Source organism: Urocitellus parryii, chromosome 16 (genome assembly GCF_045843805.1).
Source record: "Urocitellus parryii isolate mUroPar1 chromosome 16, mUroPar1.hap1, whole genome shotgun sequence".
Taxonomy (NCBI): domain Eukaryota; kingdom Metazoa; phylum Chordata; class Mammalia; order Rodentia; family Sciuridae; genus Urocitellus; species Urocitellus parryii.
This window is the reverse complement of record NC_135546.1, coordinates 23678485-23699052: the sequence shown is the minus strand read 5'-3', so window position 1 is coordinate 23699052 and position 20568 is coordinate 23678485. Positions and strand designations below refer to the sequence as shown.

Genomic DNA, 20568 nt, shown 5'->3' with positions numbered 1-20568 from the left:
TACTGGGAGACAATCATTGTGCTTAAAGCACTGGGAGAAAAAATAAATTAGAAAAATACCAGGTTTTTTTTTCAGCATGTATGATCCACCCTGAGCCTCAGCATGGTAAAACTTAGAGACCAAAGGCTTGTTTTTGGTAAGAGGCTTGCCCATCATGATGATGTTTAGTAATCCTATTCACTACTTGAAAATAAAACTGTCTCTAGAATGCCCAATGTCCACTGTGTGTAACCACTGCCAGTATGAGTTCTCTGGTGTTGAATAAGGCATAATCTTTTCTTAAAAGCTTTGCCACCTTTTTTACATTTGTATGGGTTTTCTCCAGTATGAATTCCCTGGTGTTGAGTAAGGCATGATTTTTGAGTCTGAATTACTGAAACTTCCAGGGGTTAAGTGCACACCTGTTGTGAGAGAGTAATTGAACAGAGGCTACCGAATGAATCCCTCCACCAACAGAGGCATCATCTTAATATTGTGGGATTATTATGGAGGTACTTCTGTGACAGTAAAAGTTAGTGGAGGTATCTGTGCTTTACAGCACTATGGTGATCACTTAGTAACTATAGCTAGTATAATTTTTTTAAAAAAAATTTAAATAATGCAATTGTTCAGACTTATGTACAGCATAAACTGAGTCTGATGACCACAAAACCTGAGCCTCTTTGTCTTTTTTTTTTTTTTTTTGTACTAGGGATCAATCCAAAGTGCATGCTACCACTAAGACACATCCCCAAATCTTTTTATTTAGAGTTAGAATCTTCCTAAGTTGCTTAGATTCATGTGAAATTGCTGAGGCTGGTTTTGAAACTGTGATTCTCCTTCCTTGAACTCCCCTGCTGCTTGGATGAAAAGTGTGTACCACTGTGCCCAGCTGAAGTTTGAGTCTTCCAGAATCCTGAAAGAACCTGAAGTACTGCAGTAGAAGAGATTTCCTCATACTTTATTAACTGTTAAAAACAACATTCACATGGTAAAGCAACTTGAAGAGCCGAGGATGGGTCCAGGGAAAGATGTAACTTTCTGAGCTTTCACAGTGTGGCTTGGGACAGACATGCCTTTTTCTGGGTGACACAACTGTATCCTTGTATGTAAGTGCTACTGGAAGGACGGACACATCAGTTCAAATGCTTTTCATTGACACCATTTTTTAACCATTCTTATTTTTTTAAAAAACTGTAACAAAATTGTTTTAAAAATGTGCAGGGCTGTGGTTTTCTATTAAGAGAAAAAAAAAGCAACTATGTTTCATCAGGTACTGTCCCAGTGTTCTCTAAAACAGATGTCATATGTATGCAAATAGAACCACACTTTGATACAAAGACACACAGTGCTTCCTCTGGTCTGTCTAGTAAACGGTATAGTATGTTTAGGGGTGGGAAAAGGTAGTATGCTTCTTTCTCATTTGTGCAGACCCTCTGAAGGCTCAGGGGCTCAAAGTCTGAATGGAGGCCTAGGACCCTCAGGGGTCATGTACAGGCCTCTTGATGTCTATTTAGTGTGAGCATTTATACCCATGACATGTGTGGATTTAACCACAACATGTGTTGCATTTTGCTGTTCTATATCTTTGTTTCTCAGCCACTAGGTTTCAAACTTTTGAACTCTGCATTTGATGTAGAAAGCTAAGATGTATCATGCAGGACATTTTAAAAGCCAGAATCTGATGACTGAAGTGTGACAAAACCATCTTTTGAATGCTTTTTATGGACATGAAATCCTGAGTAAAATTTTTTAATTAACTACAAAGCAAAAGACATGGATTTCTGCGTTCAGGGATGCATGCCTTGCATCCAAGTAGTGCAGGAGGCTGAGGCAGGAGAACCACAAGTTCAAATCCAGTCTTAGTAGTAAAAGTGATACCCTAAGCAACTCAGTGAAATTGTGTCTCTAAATAAATACAAAATAGGGCTGGGATGTGGCTTAGTGGATGAGTGCACCTGAATTTAATCCTCAGTATACACCCAAAATAAAATAAAATAAATAAATAAGACATTGACATAGGACGATTCTGTCCAGCTGAGATTATGGGAAAACTATTGATGTGATCATAGACTTCAGGCATAAGATAATTTTATTAATGTGTTGGTTTGGTACAATTAGGCCTTTAAATCCAAATATTGCTTTTGAAAAAAAGAAAGATGATTTGAATTCAATCAATACAGAGAAACTGAGAAAATGACAATTTAACCTAGAGAGGTCCACAGAAGAAGCCGGAGCATCCAATCATGCTTCCTGCCCACTTCCATTGGCTAATGAATAATCGCCAGTTGGGCAAGGGTTGGAATTTTATGAAGTCAGTGCTGCGGAGCTATCTCTGTGCAATTGTAATTGTTCTTCCCAGTATGAAGTTTCTGGTGACCAATGAGGTTTGATCTTACAGGAAAAAAGGATGAAATGACTCTTACAGTCTATGGATTTGTGAGAATTGTTGCAAGTATGAATGAACTGTTTCTTGTTAACACTTGAAGCATACTTAAAATTTGCCACATTCTTAACATTTACATGGTTCTTATCCAGTATAAATATTTGGTGAACAACAATACTTTTCCTAATAGAATAGCTTTGCAACATTCTTTGCATTTGCATGTTTTCTCCCCAGTATGAATTCTTTGGTGTTGAGAAATGTGTGATCTTTGATAAAGAGCTTTGCCACATTCTTTAAACTTGTATGGCTTTTTCCTAATATTAATTCTCTGGTGTCAAATAAGTTATATTTGATTACTCTTTCCCACAATCTCAAATTTGTATGGCTTTTCGCTCATAAGAAGTCTCTGATGTTGACTAAGAAGTGACTTTCAATTAGAAGCTTTGCTACACTATAGATATTTGTATGATTTCTCCCTAGTATCAGTTCTCTGGTGTTGAGTATATGGCATGATTTTTGATTAAAAGCTTTACCACATTCTGTACATTTGTATGGCATTTTTCCACTATGAAGCCTCTGGTGTCGAGTAAGGTGTGATTTTTTGATTAAAAGCTTTGTCACCTTTTTTCACATTTTTATGGCCTTTCTCCAGTATTAACTCTCTGGTGTCTAGTAAGTTTTGATTTTTGATTAAAAGCGTTGCCACATTTTTTACATTTGTATGGCTTTTCTCCAGTATGAACTCTCTGGTATTCAGTCAGGTGTGATTTTCGATTAAAAGCTTTTTCACATTCTTTACATTTGTATGGCTTTTCTCCAGTATGAATTCTCTGGTGTTCAGTAAGGCATGATTTTTGATTAAAAGTTTTGCCACATTCTTCACAATTGTATGGTTTTTCTCTAGTATGAATTCTATGGTGTTGAATAAGGCATGATTTTTTATTAAAAGCTTTGCCACATTCTTCACATTTGTATGGCTTTTCTCCAGTGTGAATTCTCTGGTGTTGAGTAAAGCATGATTTTTGATTAAAAGCTTTGCCACATTCTTCACATTTGTATGGCTTTTCTCCAGTATGAATTCTGTGGTGTAGAGTAAGGTTTGATTTTTGATTAAAAGCTTTGCCACATTCTTTACATTTGTATGGCTTTTCTCCAGTATGAATTCTCTGGTGTCGAATAGGTATGATTTTTTATTAAAAGCTTTGCCACATTCTTCACATTTGTATGCCATTCTTCCAGTATGAACTCTCTGGTGTCGAGTAAGTTTTGATTTTTTATTAAAAGCATTGCCACATTCTTCACATTTGTATGGCATTTCTTCAGTATGAACTCTCTGGTGTCGAGTAAGTTTTGATTTTTGATTAAAAGCGTTGCCACATTTTTTACATTTGTATGGCTTTTCTCCAGTATGAACTCTCTGGTGTTCAGTCAGGGGTGATTTTTGATTAAAAGCTTTGCCACATTCTTTACATTTGTATGGCTTTTCTCCAGTATGAATTCTCTGGTGTTCAGTAAGGCATGATTTTTTATTAAAAGCTTTGCCACATTCTTCACATTTGTATGGCTTTTCTCCAGTATGAATTCTCTGGTGTTGAGTAAGGTTTGAACTTATATTAAAAGCTTTGCCACATTCTTCACATTTGTATGGCTTTTCTCCAGTATGAATTCTCTGGTGTTGAGTAAGGCATGATTTTTGATTAAAAGCTTTGCCACATTCTTCACATTTGTATGGCTTTTCTCCATTATGAATTCTCTGGTGTTGAGTAAGGTTTGATTTTTGATTAAAAGCTTTGCCACATTCTTTACATTTGTATGGCTTTTCTCCAGTATGAATTTTCTGGTGTCGAATAAGGTATGATTTTTTATTAAAAGCTTTGCCACATTCTTCACATTTGTATGGCATTTCTCCAGTATGAACTCTCTGGTGTCGAGTAAGTTTTGATTTTTGATTAAAAGCATTGCCACATTTTTTACATTTGTATGGCTTTTCTCCAGTATGAACTCTCTGGTGTTCAGTCAGGGGTGATTTTTGATTAAAAGCTTTGCCACATTCTTCACATTTGTATGGCTTTTCTCCAGTATGAATTCTCTGGTGTTCAGTCAGGGGTGATATTTGATTAAAAGCTTTGCCACATTCTTCACATTTGTATGGCTTTTCTCCAGTATGAATTCTCTGGTGTTCAGTCAGGGGTGATATTTGATTAAAAGCTTTGCCACATTCTTCACATTTGTATGGCTTTTCTCCAGTATAAATTTTCTGGTGTTCAGGAAGGTGTGATTTTTTATTAAAAGCTTTGACACTTTCTTTACATTTCCAGATTTTCTCTCCAGTATGATTACTATAGTGTTTAAAGAGGTTTGAGCAACACTTAAATACATTTTCACATTTCTTCAATTTATAAGGTATATCTCCATTGCAAAGCCTATTGTTTTTAGTAACACATAGAATTTGAGTAAAATATTTTTTCCATTGTTTACTTATGGAGGATTTATCACTGCTCTGAAAAAGAATTGAGGAATTTTTAAATGCTTTTACAAATTTTTTTAACTTGTAGAGCTTCCCACCAATATTAATTCTCTGGGGTTCAGAAATTCTTGTAGTTTTATTAAAAATGATTTCACATACCTTATAGCTGTAATTTGTCTCTTGAGTATAAAAGCTTGGATAAATAAATTTTGGGTATGGATTAAAAACTTTTACACTTTTCTCATTGAAAAGCTCTTTTAAACAATGGCATGGGTGATTTCTAGGATTTAAAAAAAAAGAAAATTTTAATGACTTTCACAGAATTTGCATTGTTTTACACCAAATCTAGTATGCTGCGAATTACCTAGGGTAGAGACTGTCTACAGGTCCTAAAAGATTTATCATAAATATAGGTCTCTCTGAGTATCACTGAGGGTGTTTTTTAAAATTCTTTCTACTTTTAAATTAAGCAATATTAGGTAAGTACAAATACTCCCACATTCGTTATAATTCCATGCATTGCCACAAGGAGAAACTGTTCATTTCATTATTTTTGTAAAGTAACAGTCAGAGACACTACTAAAACTCAGAAATTTCGTCTTCTTTTTCTTCTATCTTGTCTAAGTGTATATTTACTCAATGGTGAATTTTAAATTATTCCAGTGACTAACTAAAGCATGAAATAGACTCCATTGCAAATTTTTCATTTTTTAGAGGAACGGTATAATTACAAATGCTGTTCAAATATACTTAGATGCACACACAGGTCCTCAAATGTGACTGCCATATGTGTTCTTGTCTCTCTCCAGCTTAGCCAATGCCCCACATGCCTACAGTTCCACCTTTCCTCCAACACAATATTGTCTAGTTTTAATTTGTGGGGAATCCTGCAGGCACTGGGACATATTATTGCCCTGATGTGCCAGAGCATTCTTCATTAAGCCAAAGAGAAAACTTCATCTGAGCTGGGCTGCTCAACTTTCCAGCAAAAATATCTATCACTGAGGGTGTTTTTAAAATTCTTTCTATGTAACTAGCTCACTGAAATAAGTTAGAGAATACTTTTGATTTGTTGAAAACATATTCCTTGAGATGCACAGATAACTATTCCTAGGGCCTCAGAAAAATCTAATGGCAACAGGATTAATTCATTAGGGACATGTATAGGATCCAGGAAGTCTCTGTTTCTCACACTTGGAAAGTTTTTCTTATTCCACCCAAAAACACAAAAATGCATAGATATTTTGGGATATTCACTTGGAGTCTGGTCAAAATCCCTGTTGATATGAAAGATGAAGCAGTGCATATCAGATGGAGGTGCTGAAAGATATCTATAAACTGTGCATGAAATTAAAAAAAAAAAAGCATGGAAGCCTTTAGGGAAAAAAATCTGGTATCTGGGAACTCACAGTTGAAATCCAGCTGGTTTGAGACTGGCCAGTACATGTTATATACTACCTAGTTTTGTCTAAATTAATCATGGCACTGGAGATGGTATCATCCATTGGAGCCATATAGCCACTTAGCATCACAGAGATGGGTGAGACATGTCAGAATGCCAATCAACCTGTCTCAAGAAAGACTCTTCCTGTTGAAATCTTATTCCTACTTTGATACAAAATCCCTTAAATAAAGAACTGGAAAAATTATCTAGCAGAACTTATGTGGTCTAGAGAATCTATAAGATGTTTTACCTGTTTTAACATAAGTTCTTGCCTGGTCTTATATTTCTTTACTAATTATTTCAGATATTTTTTTTTTCAGATGGCTCATCACCTTCCAAAAAATAAATTACTCAGGTGGAATGCTTGATGACCCATGACATGGAATAATTATGCTAACTTAAGAGCCATAAATACATTGGTAACTACACAAAGACTGCTTCAGTTTGAATTAAAGTTATAAATAAATATTTACAAGCACCTTTGACTCAAACTGTCAAGTTTCAGGGAGAAGGTTCTACAAAAGTGGACTTCTACAAGGGTAGACAGAATCATGACAAAGACATTATAGATCTTTTTTTTTTTTTTTCTTACAGAGGAGAAGTTTAATGGTAAGCCATTCCTCATTCAAAGGTTGTCTTAAATCACCACTGTGGCCGCTTTACTTTTCTCAAAGGGTTATACAATTATTAGCTTAAGCCCTTCATTGTTCTTCATTTGCCCCACACCATCCCTACTACTTCTATCTCAGGCTTGTTTTATACACCCTAGCAAGATCCCAGAAAAGTGTCAGAAGCCTTTCACAATTCTCACAAGACCCTCAATGTCTGCTTTTGAGGTGTGATTCCTGCAAGCCATTGGGGCTGTGAGTGTGATTCCTGCAAGCCATTTGGGCTGTGGGCTTTCTGGGAGACTGTGTGTGCTAAAAGTTCCTGGGACTTTCCTGTGTTTGGATTGTCATACATGACAGATGAGCTGTATGCTTATTTGATGTGTTTTAGAAAGATTCAACTGCTTCTCTTCTTTTTTTTTTTTTTGCTTAATTATTATTGCATTTAAAAGCAATACCTACCAGACTTTTACTGTAAGCACATTTAATTACTGAATTGTTCTTTTCAACAGAAATGTCTTACTAAGGCTTGTTTCTGCATATCCTTAATCTGCATGTATTTCTTTTAAGTAGAAATAGTATGCATGTGTTTAAATTAGACAATTTGTCTATATTGTGTAGAAAATCTCTTTTTATTACTTTATTAAAAAGACAGATTAGAATGCTGCAACTTTAAATTAATGATCTGTACACTTTTCTCTAACCTGCGCTTATGTAGAGATTATTAAAAGTTCTAAAAACATAACTAACTATAAGCATTTTATAACTTTTTGAGTTTTTTTTTTTTTCATTAAAATGCCTATTTCTATTCTAATCCTATTTCTAAAGCTGAGCAAACTGGTTGAGTCTTTATTATCCTAAAGGTATTTTTAAGATACAGCTTCATAATGCCCTGTAAACATTTTGTAAATGTAATTTGATACATGTTTTTGCAATTTAAAATATTGTGTATTGCAAGTGGTTTTACAAAAAATACTGAGTAGTAAAAATTTTACAATTACAATAGTGTAATTTAAAGTTTTAATGGAAGAAAAACTGAATGGCACTAGATGAGCAGTCAGTCTTCTGAGATTTTTGTAATAATATAACCTGATGAACTTGTAATTTTTTGAATAAATAATTTTCATGTTTTTTTTTCCATTCATTAAGACAAATTCTGAACTTCCCTCTCTTTCAATTTCAATTTCTTGTTTAAAACCAAGTATTAACTGTCCTGCTTTCCATACCTTTGCTTTTTCAAGTTTTGCAAAAAATATTGTATTTCTTGCTCTCCTGAAAATTCTTGGTTTTGATTAGAAGACATACCTAAAAAAATAATAAGAAGTTATTTCACTTAATATGGTGAATAACTCTGGAATTATATAAAACTTTATCAAAGTGGGGGGGAATAGCCACAGAACAGTATGATTCAAGGTGATTATTACTCAAGAAATACATAGAATTTACTACAACATGATGACTAAAGCTTTGAGAATTTTGAAAATTATCTTAAGAAATTATAGCACCACAGATGAGGACAAAATGCAAACTGACTAATATTACTACAACAATGTCAAATCATAGCCCTTCACTTCAACATATTCAGAATCCACCTGTGACTCAAATGTTTCAGGAAATGAATATCTCTTATTTGTTTATTTATATTTTTATCTTTGGGGGGATTATTTCATAAGAGAACCCAGGGGTATTCTATCACCAAACTAGATCCATAGGCATTTCTATATTTCTATATCTATATCTATATACTTTTTTTGAAGACAGTTTATGAAAAAGATGCTGAAATTTATTTTAAACTGGCATTCCACTGTCTCAGCTTTCCAGTTATATGGAATTAAATTTATATATCATTGCACATCACCTTTTTTTGTTTACTTTTTAACTTCCAAATATTTTCCAAAATGACTATAATGATCTAATTGAACAGATTTTGAATAGAAATATCCCAATGAAAATAATAGCTCACACAATAAAAAGTACAATCAACTCAAGCAAACAATGTAATACTAGTAATTGAGAGTTCAAAAATTGATGTTGTTAATTATCTAAGTAATGCCAGAAAACCACCTGAAATGTATTTAATAAACTAAATATCAATGTAGAAAATTGAAAAAAAATTAGAAAAAAATAGCACTTTTGTCTTCAAATCCCAAGGTTATTTCATTGGAGACCAAGTGGTGACCAAAGATTACATAGAGACATCAATATTTTTTTGATGAAATATGTCACATTTTGTTATTTTCTTGTTAACTATAAGAATTATTTTTAATGTTACCCTCATTAGGAAAAAAAGAAAGAGAAAATATCCTATAAGAGTCTACAAAATTATTTTCTAAAACATTTTTTTTCTAGACAAAAACACTAAAATACTTTGAAACCATTTTCATTCTCTACATTGTAATCACTACTTAGAAAAGATAAGTTACACCTAAAAAGAAAAAAATCTTTAACATTTTCTTTTCTACATAAACAAATGCCCAATCTTTTTACTAAAAACAAGAAACAAACTTTTTAACACAGAATAGAAACTACCATAAGATACTCTATAAAGTTAAAAAAATAAATATTGGTTTTGAATTAAAAATTCTGAATGAAATTTAGGCTCACCAATAAAGAGTAGGTTTTTACAGTTCTCTAACATCACATTTCCATATAAAGTCTGCTGAGAGGGGTCCAGGAATTTCCATTCCTCTTCTGAAAATTCAATGACCACATCTCTTAATGTCAGTGGTTCCTGAAATAAAAAGGAAGAAATACATATTACATAAACCATATGATTGATGACATAGTACTTAATTTCTACAAATATTAATGAGAGTTAAAAGAGGTGGCTTTCACATATGGTAGTGATGTCAAACATTCAATAAGATACTTTTTTGTGGTGCCCAGGACTGAACCCAAGTCCTTATGCATGAAAGACAAGCACTCTACCAACTGAGCTATATCCCCAGCCCCAATAATTCATTATAAGCAGTAAAACTGTTGGATCATTTTGTTATAATAAAACCCAGGGAGTAGCACATGTGAAGCAAAACACTGAAGCAAAAAAAGTGGGAAAAAATCCAACATAATTCCAAACGATAAATAATAGTTGCAATTAGTTATTGAATATTCAAAAGAAGCACAACCAAGCAAAGCAATGATACTTATGATATGCACAACAAAATTATAAGTAATAACAATACTCAAATGATGGTGGTTACCTTAGTGTGTAGAAGACATAAGAGATCGCTAAAGACACACCAAAACTTTCAACAGTCCACATAATTATTTGAATGTTTATCTCCAAAGTTGTCTATCTTCTCATTATTTAAATATACCATAAATCTATACTGTATTTAAAAAATTACTTTTAAAACATCACAACTCACTTCTGAAACAAAAGAATAAAATTTTTAACTGTCAAACTATTACAAAACATTTAGGTACTTGGGTCAACTTGAATCACATGGCACAAAGTTATAACAAAAAATAAAAATAAAAAAAGCAAATTAAGTGAATAGACTATTAATCTCTCAGTTCATAAGGAAACTGACATATCAGGTTTAACATTCCCATATTTGTAAAACCACTCTCACTGTGAAACTGTATCCTCACTTGGCTCATTTCAAAGTAGAAATTGATAGAATACTAAGCAGTTAAGAAAAAAATTCTGAAAGACTCCTGCACCCTAAGTGCCTCTCTGACAGCTTGGAAATACTCCTTTTACCAGGGTCTCAGTTATCACTAGTGAACAAACACATACATGAAATTAGTATAACATTCTGATCTGTGATGTCTTTCTTCTGATTCATTATTATTTTTTTTTTAATTTAGAGATTTAATCCAGGGGCACTCTACCCCTGAAATGAATTTCAAGAAGTTTTGATTTTTTTATTGTAATAAATGGGCTTACAATGTTGCTTAGGGTCTCTGAATTACTGAGTCTTGAATCATATTTACTTTCTTCCAACCTCATTTTTCCACATCACATTTTCCACATCACATTTTTCCACATCACAAAGATTACAGGTTTGTGCCACCATTCCTGACTCTGCAACCACCTTTGATACCAAATGTGCAAACTTGCATAACAACCAATATTTCAACAACTAGTAGTGTAATAATTCAGTTCTGATATCATTCAGTACAGATCTCACAAGTTTGGTATTCACTACTATTAAATTTTACTGAGGTGACTGGTTTAAGCCTCAGAATAGAACAATATTTATATTTATAATTAATTTCCTATAAATTAGGGGTCTCTACATTTACTCACTCAAGTTACTTATACTGATAAAAAAGAACACACTTATGTATACCAGCTTGTTATAAATTATATAAATCTGGAAGCTGATAATTGAAACCTTGCATAGAATATAAAAAAATGTCAGAGGAAAATGGGACACTATATAGGCCATTTTAGGAAATAAGTGGTTGAAGATATTACCTCCAATTTTTATGTTCTGCCATAGAAGAGCCCCTTTCCCAATATGAATTAGAAGATCCTCACTATTTTAAATATGCTGATTCAGATACTCATTTTGAATATTCCCATTGTTTTACATAAAATAATATTTAATTTAACACTTTTACATTCAGGGGTAAGAACAAAATATTTGTTAAAAAAAAAAAAAAAAAAAAGGTCGCTATTCTCTAGATAATTTCCTTTATATGAAACCCTTAGAATACTGAGCAATCTCATGGCAGCCCAAACCAACATACACACAATTTTCGTAAAACTCCTAAGTATTCATTGGCTTCAGGGTAAACCATACTTCATTTGGAATTTTGATTAATATATATATATATATATATATATATATATGTACAGGGGTATTCTACAACTAAGATATATTCTAGGTCTTTTATTTATTTATTTTATTTTTTTGAGACAGTTTCTCAATAAGTTGCTACACTATGTTTCAGCTTTGATCTTTCTTCCTCAATCTCCAGGTTGTTGTAATTACTGGCATGTCATAATATGCCCAGAAAGATATGAATGTTCTAACCTCCTTTGGTCCATTTTTATTTCACCTTATTTATTTGCTATTTCTTCTAAAAAGAAACCCTTGACAGCCTAAGATTTTGGATGCATCCATATCTTATGTTTGATGAATTTGAAGTATTGCAAAATAGATTTAGAAAAACAAAAGCTGCTTATTACCTATCTCTGAATTTTTTTCCAATCTGACATTCTAGAAATAGCTCCACAGCAATGAAAATTATAGCCACAGATACACCTAAAATCTAACTTAACCTTCAGTGATGTTCTTTTTCAGGCTCAAAAAATTACCTTAGTTTGAATACAATTTTATTTGAAATTTGCCTCTATCTTTTCTCTTTGGCAACTTTTCTTAATCTTTCAAATATTCATGATAAATTGCATTTTATAGGTAATAAAAATATTAGACTAAGTGAGACATGCTCAATCCACCATCCTATTTACTTAAATATTTAGTTACCACCCCAAACTTGAAGCATTACATTATGTCTTCCAATAAGCATATAGTGAGTTTTTTCTTGAAGACATTTGCATAAACACACTAGGATTTTTTTTTTTTTTTCTAAATCCTTGCTGCAGCTTATTCTCCTTTCAAATTCTGGTACCTCATAATGAATCTTCCCTACATGAGTAAGAAAAAGGAGGACAAAAATCATATTTGCCTTTCTCTTTTCAGTTACAGAATCAATAGATCTGAGCAGTAATGTGTTTCAGGGGAGCTGAACCTAATATTTGGGAAAGATAATATTAATATTCCAATTATCTGAACTATTTAGATGAAATCTATAAAGAATATTCCTGTAAACTCTAGAGTATCTAGAGTATCCAGCTAGTCCAACAAATTGTTCCATTCCCTGATGACAAGCTGCTGTGTAGGAAGAGAGGATTACACACAGGTTGGCACTCTCTAGGTAATTCAACAAACACGGAACCTATGGACACCTTGGGTCAGCTTCATGTAATTTTTACCCCATAGCCACTCAAAGGCATGGCAGATACTGAAGAGACATCACACTCTAAACTTTCTTAAGGGGCACCTAAACTTGCTGTCTATGCTTATGAAAGACAAATAAACAAAAGATCAAAGATTTTTTTTTATTTTAATATCAAGGATTAAACTCAGCAGTGCCTACACACTGAGCAACATTCACCTCCCCTTTATATTTTTTATTCTCAATATATTAATTCTCTCACATCAGCCTATTAAAATGCTGAGGTTATGAACTTGCATCTTCACACCTGACATTAGGTACAAATAATTTTTAAAGAGTTTCATGTTATAACAACATGTTCCTCTCATGTAAAAGTACAACCACACAAATGCACACACACACTCACTTTTTAAAATTCCACACAAAACTAAGAAGAAAAAAATGAATTAAAACTCCGTGTAATTTGAAATATTCCAGGGAACAATACTTCATAATATATAGCAGAGAAAATATGGCATTTAGAAAATCATGCTTGCCTACATTGGAAGATGCACTTAAAAAAGTGGGTGCCCCCTGATAAGGAAAGAGAAACTGAAAACTCCTTGGACCACAACTCCTCTCAAATATGAATTATTTATATGAGTCAAAATTCTCATGTCCTGATCCTGTATTTAACAACCACTCTTAAGGGGTGTAGGTAGAAAGTACAGAGCTGGTTTCAGGACAGACACAGGTCACCATTCAGAAGACGAAAAGTAAAATCCTGACTGTCAATCCCATTCTTAGGGACAGATGTGGCAGTATATTGAGCTCTATCAAATTTAGATTAGGGTGAAAAGATTACAAAGGTGACCTTAGGAAAGTGCAGGTTCTCACAATTACTTATGAATACTTTTACTCAGCCCATTTGTTTTTATTTTATAATGCCCAGCCCTGAAGACTTCTTATTTTTAAATACTCTAGACCCTGAAAGTCAGAAGGAAAGGGCCCATTACAGAGCCACCCAGGCATCCAAAAACCTAGAGATGGATCAAGAGATTTGCCAGAGACAGAGATGAATTGTTTCCCAGATTTTGAAGCCTTAACTCTTTTCTTTGGTTTTTCCTCTGATTCAATAATTATCACCTCAATCATTTTTATTTTATAATTTTGTACCTGAATAGAAAAATACCATGCTTAGACCCCTGTGCCTGAGAGTGTAAGGTGAGTAATTTCAATTCAGGCTGTAGGACCCCAAAATAACAAAACATTAATTATATTCCTTCTCAGACAGAGCTTTCTATGTGCAAGAATACCTGGCCATAAAAGGGGACATAAGTATTTAATGTTGAATATAATTTTATATCAATTATCAATGACAGTAATACCAATGACAGATTCACAAATGCAAATAATAGAGTGAGAATTACTTTACATTTTTGGATTTCATAACCTTCATACTCTGGCTAAATAAGGCTTTTTCTTTGTTTGTTTGTTTGTGTTTGTTCCAGAGATAGACCCCAGGAATGCATTACTGAGGAACATCTCCAGTTCTTTTCAATATTTTTTTTTTGCCAGAATCTCACTAAGTCTTTGAGGCTGTCCCTAAGCTTATGATTAACTTTCTTTAGTATCCTGATTCACCAGCATTACAGGTATGCAGCAACACACCCAGCTCATGTTCAGAAATTTTGAAGCAACTAGATTTTAGAAAAAGTAGACAATCTTCTACAGCATCATATTTGGAAGAAATAAAATGATAAGTATATGTATAACTGAACTTTTAGAGTTTGTAAGGAAAACAAATAAAATAAATAATTATAAGAATGTATAAATAAATTCCTATAAAATCTTATAATTTATAGGTTATTACAAATAATTGGTACTTTATAATAATTTAAGTTATAAAATAATTAAACATTACATTATATAATAAAATCATGCTTATAATTTCTAAGTAATTTTTTAAAATATTTTAACCCAAATATCCATAATTTTATCATTCCAATATAGAAACAATGAAAATTGTTAGTTAACTACATGTATTTTTTATTAATTTTTCAAATCTCACACTTCTTTCTACTTCTAATACTTCTCAATGAAGATCAACCACATTCCTAGAACTCATTAGCACATGTGGCAAATGGCTGTCACATCACAAGTGTATATCTGATATGCTGTGATTCTCTGAACTGCAGATAATTGAATGACTAAAACCCTCCTTTCTTATCAGAAGTGAGGAAATATGTGTTCCTTAACAATATTTCTCCTTTAAACCAAATGAGAAAGAAATGGTATTTTTAGACCCAGGAGTGTGCTATAAGGTGAGAGTTGCCTAAGGTAGGCCATTCTTCCAAACTGAAAACTGTTAAGGTCAGTAGCCTTTTCATATATTAGACAGAAAACAAAGGATGATGCAAATCCACGGAAAAGTGTCCTCATGTCTTCATATCTATCTACACCTTGAAACTGAAATTTAGTTGTGAACCAAAAGATCAATTTTTTGTTTGTTTTGCCATTGGGCCTTCATCCTAGTGATCCAGCTATGGTTGTCTGGTTTATATTTGTTACAGAGTATGATCTGAGTTAAAGTACTAATAAAATTTTCATGTCTACATGAATTTTGGCATTAATATAATTTTATAGGACTTTCAACATAAAAAAAAATAAATTAGTACTTTTTCCAAGCCTAAATCTATGCAGTTAACTTGAAATTAGCATGTTTTGAATTCTGGCTTCCTGTTTCTATTAAATGTATTTAAGCTATTAAGTATTAAAAAGCTGTTAAGTATCACAAACTACCAGCAAACTAATTCATGATTCAAATGAGCAGTTTATGAGCAAGGCAAATTTGGTCTGGGTTTATCTGGGCTATTCTGATTTCAGCAGATACTTTACAAGTGTAAGCTCAGCTATTTGACATGGTTACCCTGTTTCTGGAAGAGAGATGGCTGTCCACTGTGGTCTTTTCATTCTCATCCACATAGCCTCTTCTCCTTCATAAGCTTAATATTAGCTTCTTCTTCTCAAGATGATGAGGTTTACAAAGACAAAAACAGGAAGAATTCAAGACACTTTAGATGTAAGCACAATACCAGTACATTTGCATATTCTCTCTCTTCTACTTGGTGTAATATAGTAGCCATTTTTAAATTCACATATTGGCAAAGAGATACTGCCTCTTCATAAGGACAGTTATAAAAGAGTATTGCCAATTGCTGAGACACAAGGAAGGATATGGAACTGGAGATATTTTTGCATTTTATGTTTTTTTTTCTTTTCTTTCAGAGAACAATTTTTATTTTTATTCTAAATTAGTAAAACTTTACAATGCCACAGGTACTAAAAGGTTATTCAGGTTTTAAACTTAGAATCACAACAGCCTGCCGTAAGAATTCAGATTTTCCCCAGGACACAATAATCATGAAACTTTTCTAGGGCTCTTGATATAGTTCAATTGAATGCAAAAGACTGTGGGTTTAATTCCCAGCACCAAAAAATAATCATAAAAAATTTTCTAAGAATTAAGAAACTGAAGAATTACACCTATGCTATAGAAGCACAATATCCTTTACTATTTTTTTCCTATTCAAACTTTTAAGAACATTCAAGTTTGTGTGTGTGTGTATGTGTGTGTGTGTGTGTGTGTGTTTAATAGGGAATAATTTGGGTAAATCAATATGGACTATGTTTTGAAAATAAAGCTAAATGATTCATTTTTATTTTTCATCATGAGATAATAGTAAAAATGTGCATAACACACAATGTATCTTCAACATAGTTTATTCTCTTTTTTTGGTGTTCCCAGTCTACTTATGATTTTTAACCTAGAATAACCCTATATATTATTTTTATAAAAGAGTTTAATATAAAAGCAAGAGAACAAGATAGGTATACTGAAAAAATATTTCCTCCACAAGGAGTTTGACTAAACACCTTGAGATATAAAAAATATTCTTTGATTTTTTTTTTCAACATGGCAAATCTATTCTCTATATACACCCAGATGAAAGGCTGAAGTGGACATCTCCACACAACACACAAGGAAACCACACAGAGCTAATGTGTTTTCAACTATGAACCAATGGTTCCTAGTTCTGGCTAAACTGTACTATCACCTGAAGGGCTCCTTAATTTCCAAAAATAAAAATAAATAAATATTGCATTAAAACAATGTAGTCCATATCCCTGGAGAGAAACCCAGGCATGTGTGTCTTTGAAAGATATGAAATAAATTACCATGTGTAGTAAATACAAAAAACTACTACTTTAAATTAACATCTTTTGATGAATGACTTGCAAAGACATATAAGATATGTGCTCATTCAACAAATGGGCCAAGGACCTGAACAGACACTTCTCAGAGGAGGACATACAATCAATCAATAAGTACATGAAAAAATGCTCAACATCGCTAGCAGTCAGAGAAATGCAAATCAAAACCACCCTAAGATACCATCTCACTCCAGTAAGAATGGCAGCCATTATGAAGTCAAATAACAACAAGTGTTGGCGAGGATGTGGGGAAAAGGGTACACTGGTTCATTGTTGGTGGGACTGCAAATTGGTGCAGCCAATTTGGAAAGCAGTATGGAGATTTCTTGGAAAGCTGGGAATGGAACCACCATTTGACCCAGCTATTCCCCTTCTCGGTCTATTCCCCAAAGACCTAATAAGAGCATGCTACACGGACACTGCTACATCGATGTTCATAGCAGCACAATTCACGATAGCAAGATTGTGGAACCAACCTAGATGCCCTTCAATAGATGAATGGATAAAAAAAATGTGGCATTTATACACAATGGAGTATTACTCTGCATTAAGAAACGACAAGATCATAGAATTCGGAGGGAAATGGATGGCATTAGAGCAGATTATGCTAAGTGAAGCTAGCCAATCCTTAAAAAAACAAATGCCAAATGACTTCTTTGATATAAGGGAAGTAACTAAGGACAGAGTAGGGAGGAAGAAGAGGAGAAGAAGATCAACATTAATAGAGATGAGAGGGGGGAGGGAAAGGGAGAGAGAGGGGAAATTGCATGGAAAGGGATGGTGATCCTCAGGGTTATACAAAATTACATACAAGAGGAAGTGAGGGGTAAGGAAAGAATAATACAAGTGGAAGAAGTGTTTTACATTAAAGGGGGTTGAGAGAGAAGAGGGGAGGGGAGGGGAGGGGGGATAGTAGAGAATAGGATAGAGAGCAGAATTCATCAGACACTAGAATGGCAATATGTAAATCAATGGAAATGTAATTGATGTAACTGATGTGATTCAGCAATCTGTATACGGGGTAAAAATGGGAGTTCATAACCCTTTTGAATCAAACTGTGAAATATATCAAAATAGATGTAATGTTTTGAACTACCAACAATAAAAAAAAAAAAAAGATATGTGCTCATGACTTTGGCTACCCAATTTCTCAGTATTTTTTTTGTTTGTGTATTTTTTTTTTTTAGCTATGAAACATGCTTGTGATAATCAACTAACAAATAAAAAATCTTATTTTTAAATCGAAGTTCTGGAGATTATTGTTGATAAATGCTTGGTGTTATTCCTTTATGTTTCAGGTGCATGAGCACATTATGGCAGAAGCCAATGGCAAACAGAATAAACATATGTCAACAATTCCGTTCAAGTACATACTCTACAATGAAGTAAACAATTCCAAATATGATTTATTTTTGCAAAGTCTCCACTAAATAAAACACCCTTGAAAATAAACCTTAAATATATGGACTAATATTGGACAATTATTCAAACCAGAGTGCCTGTATTATATTATTGGTATCCTTTGCACACACTGAACATTGATATTAATTTTGCCAATTCAACTCAAGTTAAAAATTACTGGGAATACACCAGGCACAGTTTTAAGTGCCTTGATTATGAACCACATCATTTTTTCAAATAATTTAACTGGAGAAAATTATTTTAAAAAATGTCTTAAGCCATGTGTTGTGCTGCATGCCAATAATCCTAGCAATAAATGTGCCTTATGCTTTTGGATTGCAAGTTCAATGACAGAATTCATAACATAGTATGATGTCATTTCAAAGAAAAAAAATTATATTCATAAAGTGAATATTTTACCAGTGAATATATATATATATATCTCCACTGGGGTGTGTGTGTGTGTGTGTGTGTGTGTGTGTGTGTGTATGTATGTGTGTGTGTATTTGGTGATACTTACTTCCATCCTGGTATTACTTCATAAATCATTCACTGGTAAAATATACCTTAATATAAAAAAAATATATAAGATATGCCAAAGTTTTTATGAGAAAGAAATTTATACAGTGTACATAATGGTTGGTGATTGTAATACCAGCTACTTGGAAAAAAAAATATTGCAAAATTAAAATCAGCTTAAGCATCATAGTGAGATGCTTACTCAAAATAAACTTTAGAAATGGCTGTGAATGTGTCTGAGTAGTATGACACACCTTTTTTAAATCATGAAGAATAATAAAATAATAATAACATTAAGAGACAGAAATATGGTTGTTTATTTTCAAAGTTAAATGATACCTTTATGTTTTTTTTTTGAGAGAGAGAGAAAGAGAGAGAGAGAGAATTTATTTAATATTTATTTTTCAGATTTCAGAGGACAAAACATCTTTATTTTATTTTTTTTATGTGGTGCTGAGGATCAAACCCAGCACCCCGCGGATGCCAGATGAGCGCGATATGGCTTGAGCCACATCCCCAGCCCCTAAATGATACCTTTATAACAAAACAGGAAAATACTTAAATGCAAATCATATTTATACTATGATACCACTAAAGGGTAAAAACTGAAGTAACAAATTGGGGAAAAAACTAATTGCCTCACATATGACAAAATGTATGCCTCACATATGAAAAAGGAGTAACGGAAGCTAGGGCAAGAGGATCCCAAGCTTTTGCAACACATCCAAGCCCATAAGCAAATTAGAGACCCTGTCTAAAATTTTAAAAATAAAATAAAAATATTAGGGGATGTTGCACAGTTGTTAAGAATCCCTGATTTTAAAACTGGGCACCAAAATAGTAAATAAAAATAAAAAGAATTTCAAACAGAGAGACTCCAAAATAGAGAAAGTGATAGCTATGATTGGTGGCAGATTTTTATACTCCAAGCAGCTCAGGATACTCAGGAAAGAGAATTGTTAGTCCAAACCCAGTCTCAGAAATTTAGTAAGGGCCTAAGCAATCAAGTGAGACCATGTATCAAAAGAAACTATTTTAAAAAATCTAGGATGTTGTTCAGGGGTTAACTGCCTCTAAATTCAAACCTTGGTGCCAATAAAAGGAAGGGAAGAGACTTCAACAGCCACCTTTTAAAAGGAAACATAGTGTTCAGTAAATATAAAATAGCTCAATAGCTTTAGAAATTTGAAAATGGCAATTAAAATCCTATCAGTGGCACAAAAATTAAATAGTATAAGTAAAAACATGGAGCAAGTAAATTCTCAGGAACTAAACAGAAAGTAAAAATTGTTATTTCTTTGAAGAAATGGCTATTGAAAATACATGTCTATTCCCCAGCAGAAGCATATGCTTATTAAAATTAATGCATATCTGAACCATGATAACATATAAGGATATGGCCGTATTGGTCCAAACAGCTGAAATCCAAGACATGGAGCAAAGGCAATGTACATTGAGAAAAATATAACAAGAATAGGGTTAGAAAGGCAAAGGGAATACAGTGAGAAAAATGATTTTCAAAACCCATTTTCATCATCATATATCCAGTTTGACAAATATGTGAATCATCACATAATTTTATGTAGATGTCACATAC

General features: G+C 33.0%; 1 protein-coding gene across 1 annotated transcript in view; it reads right to left on the bottom strand.

The window, feature by feature from the left end:
* Positions 1-3000: 3000 nt before the first annotated feature.
* LOC144250639 (uncharacterized) overlaps positions 3001-20568 on the bottom strand; it is a 255214-nt gene continuing 237646 nt past the window's right edge. The window contains 2 exon segments of the mRNA XM_077793534.1: positions 3001-3542; positions 3545-4665. Of these exon segments, the coding sequence (XP_077649660.1) occupies positions 3001-3542; positions 3545-4665 (1663 nt within the window).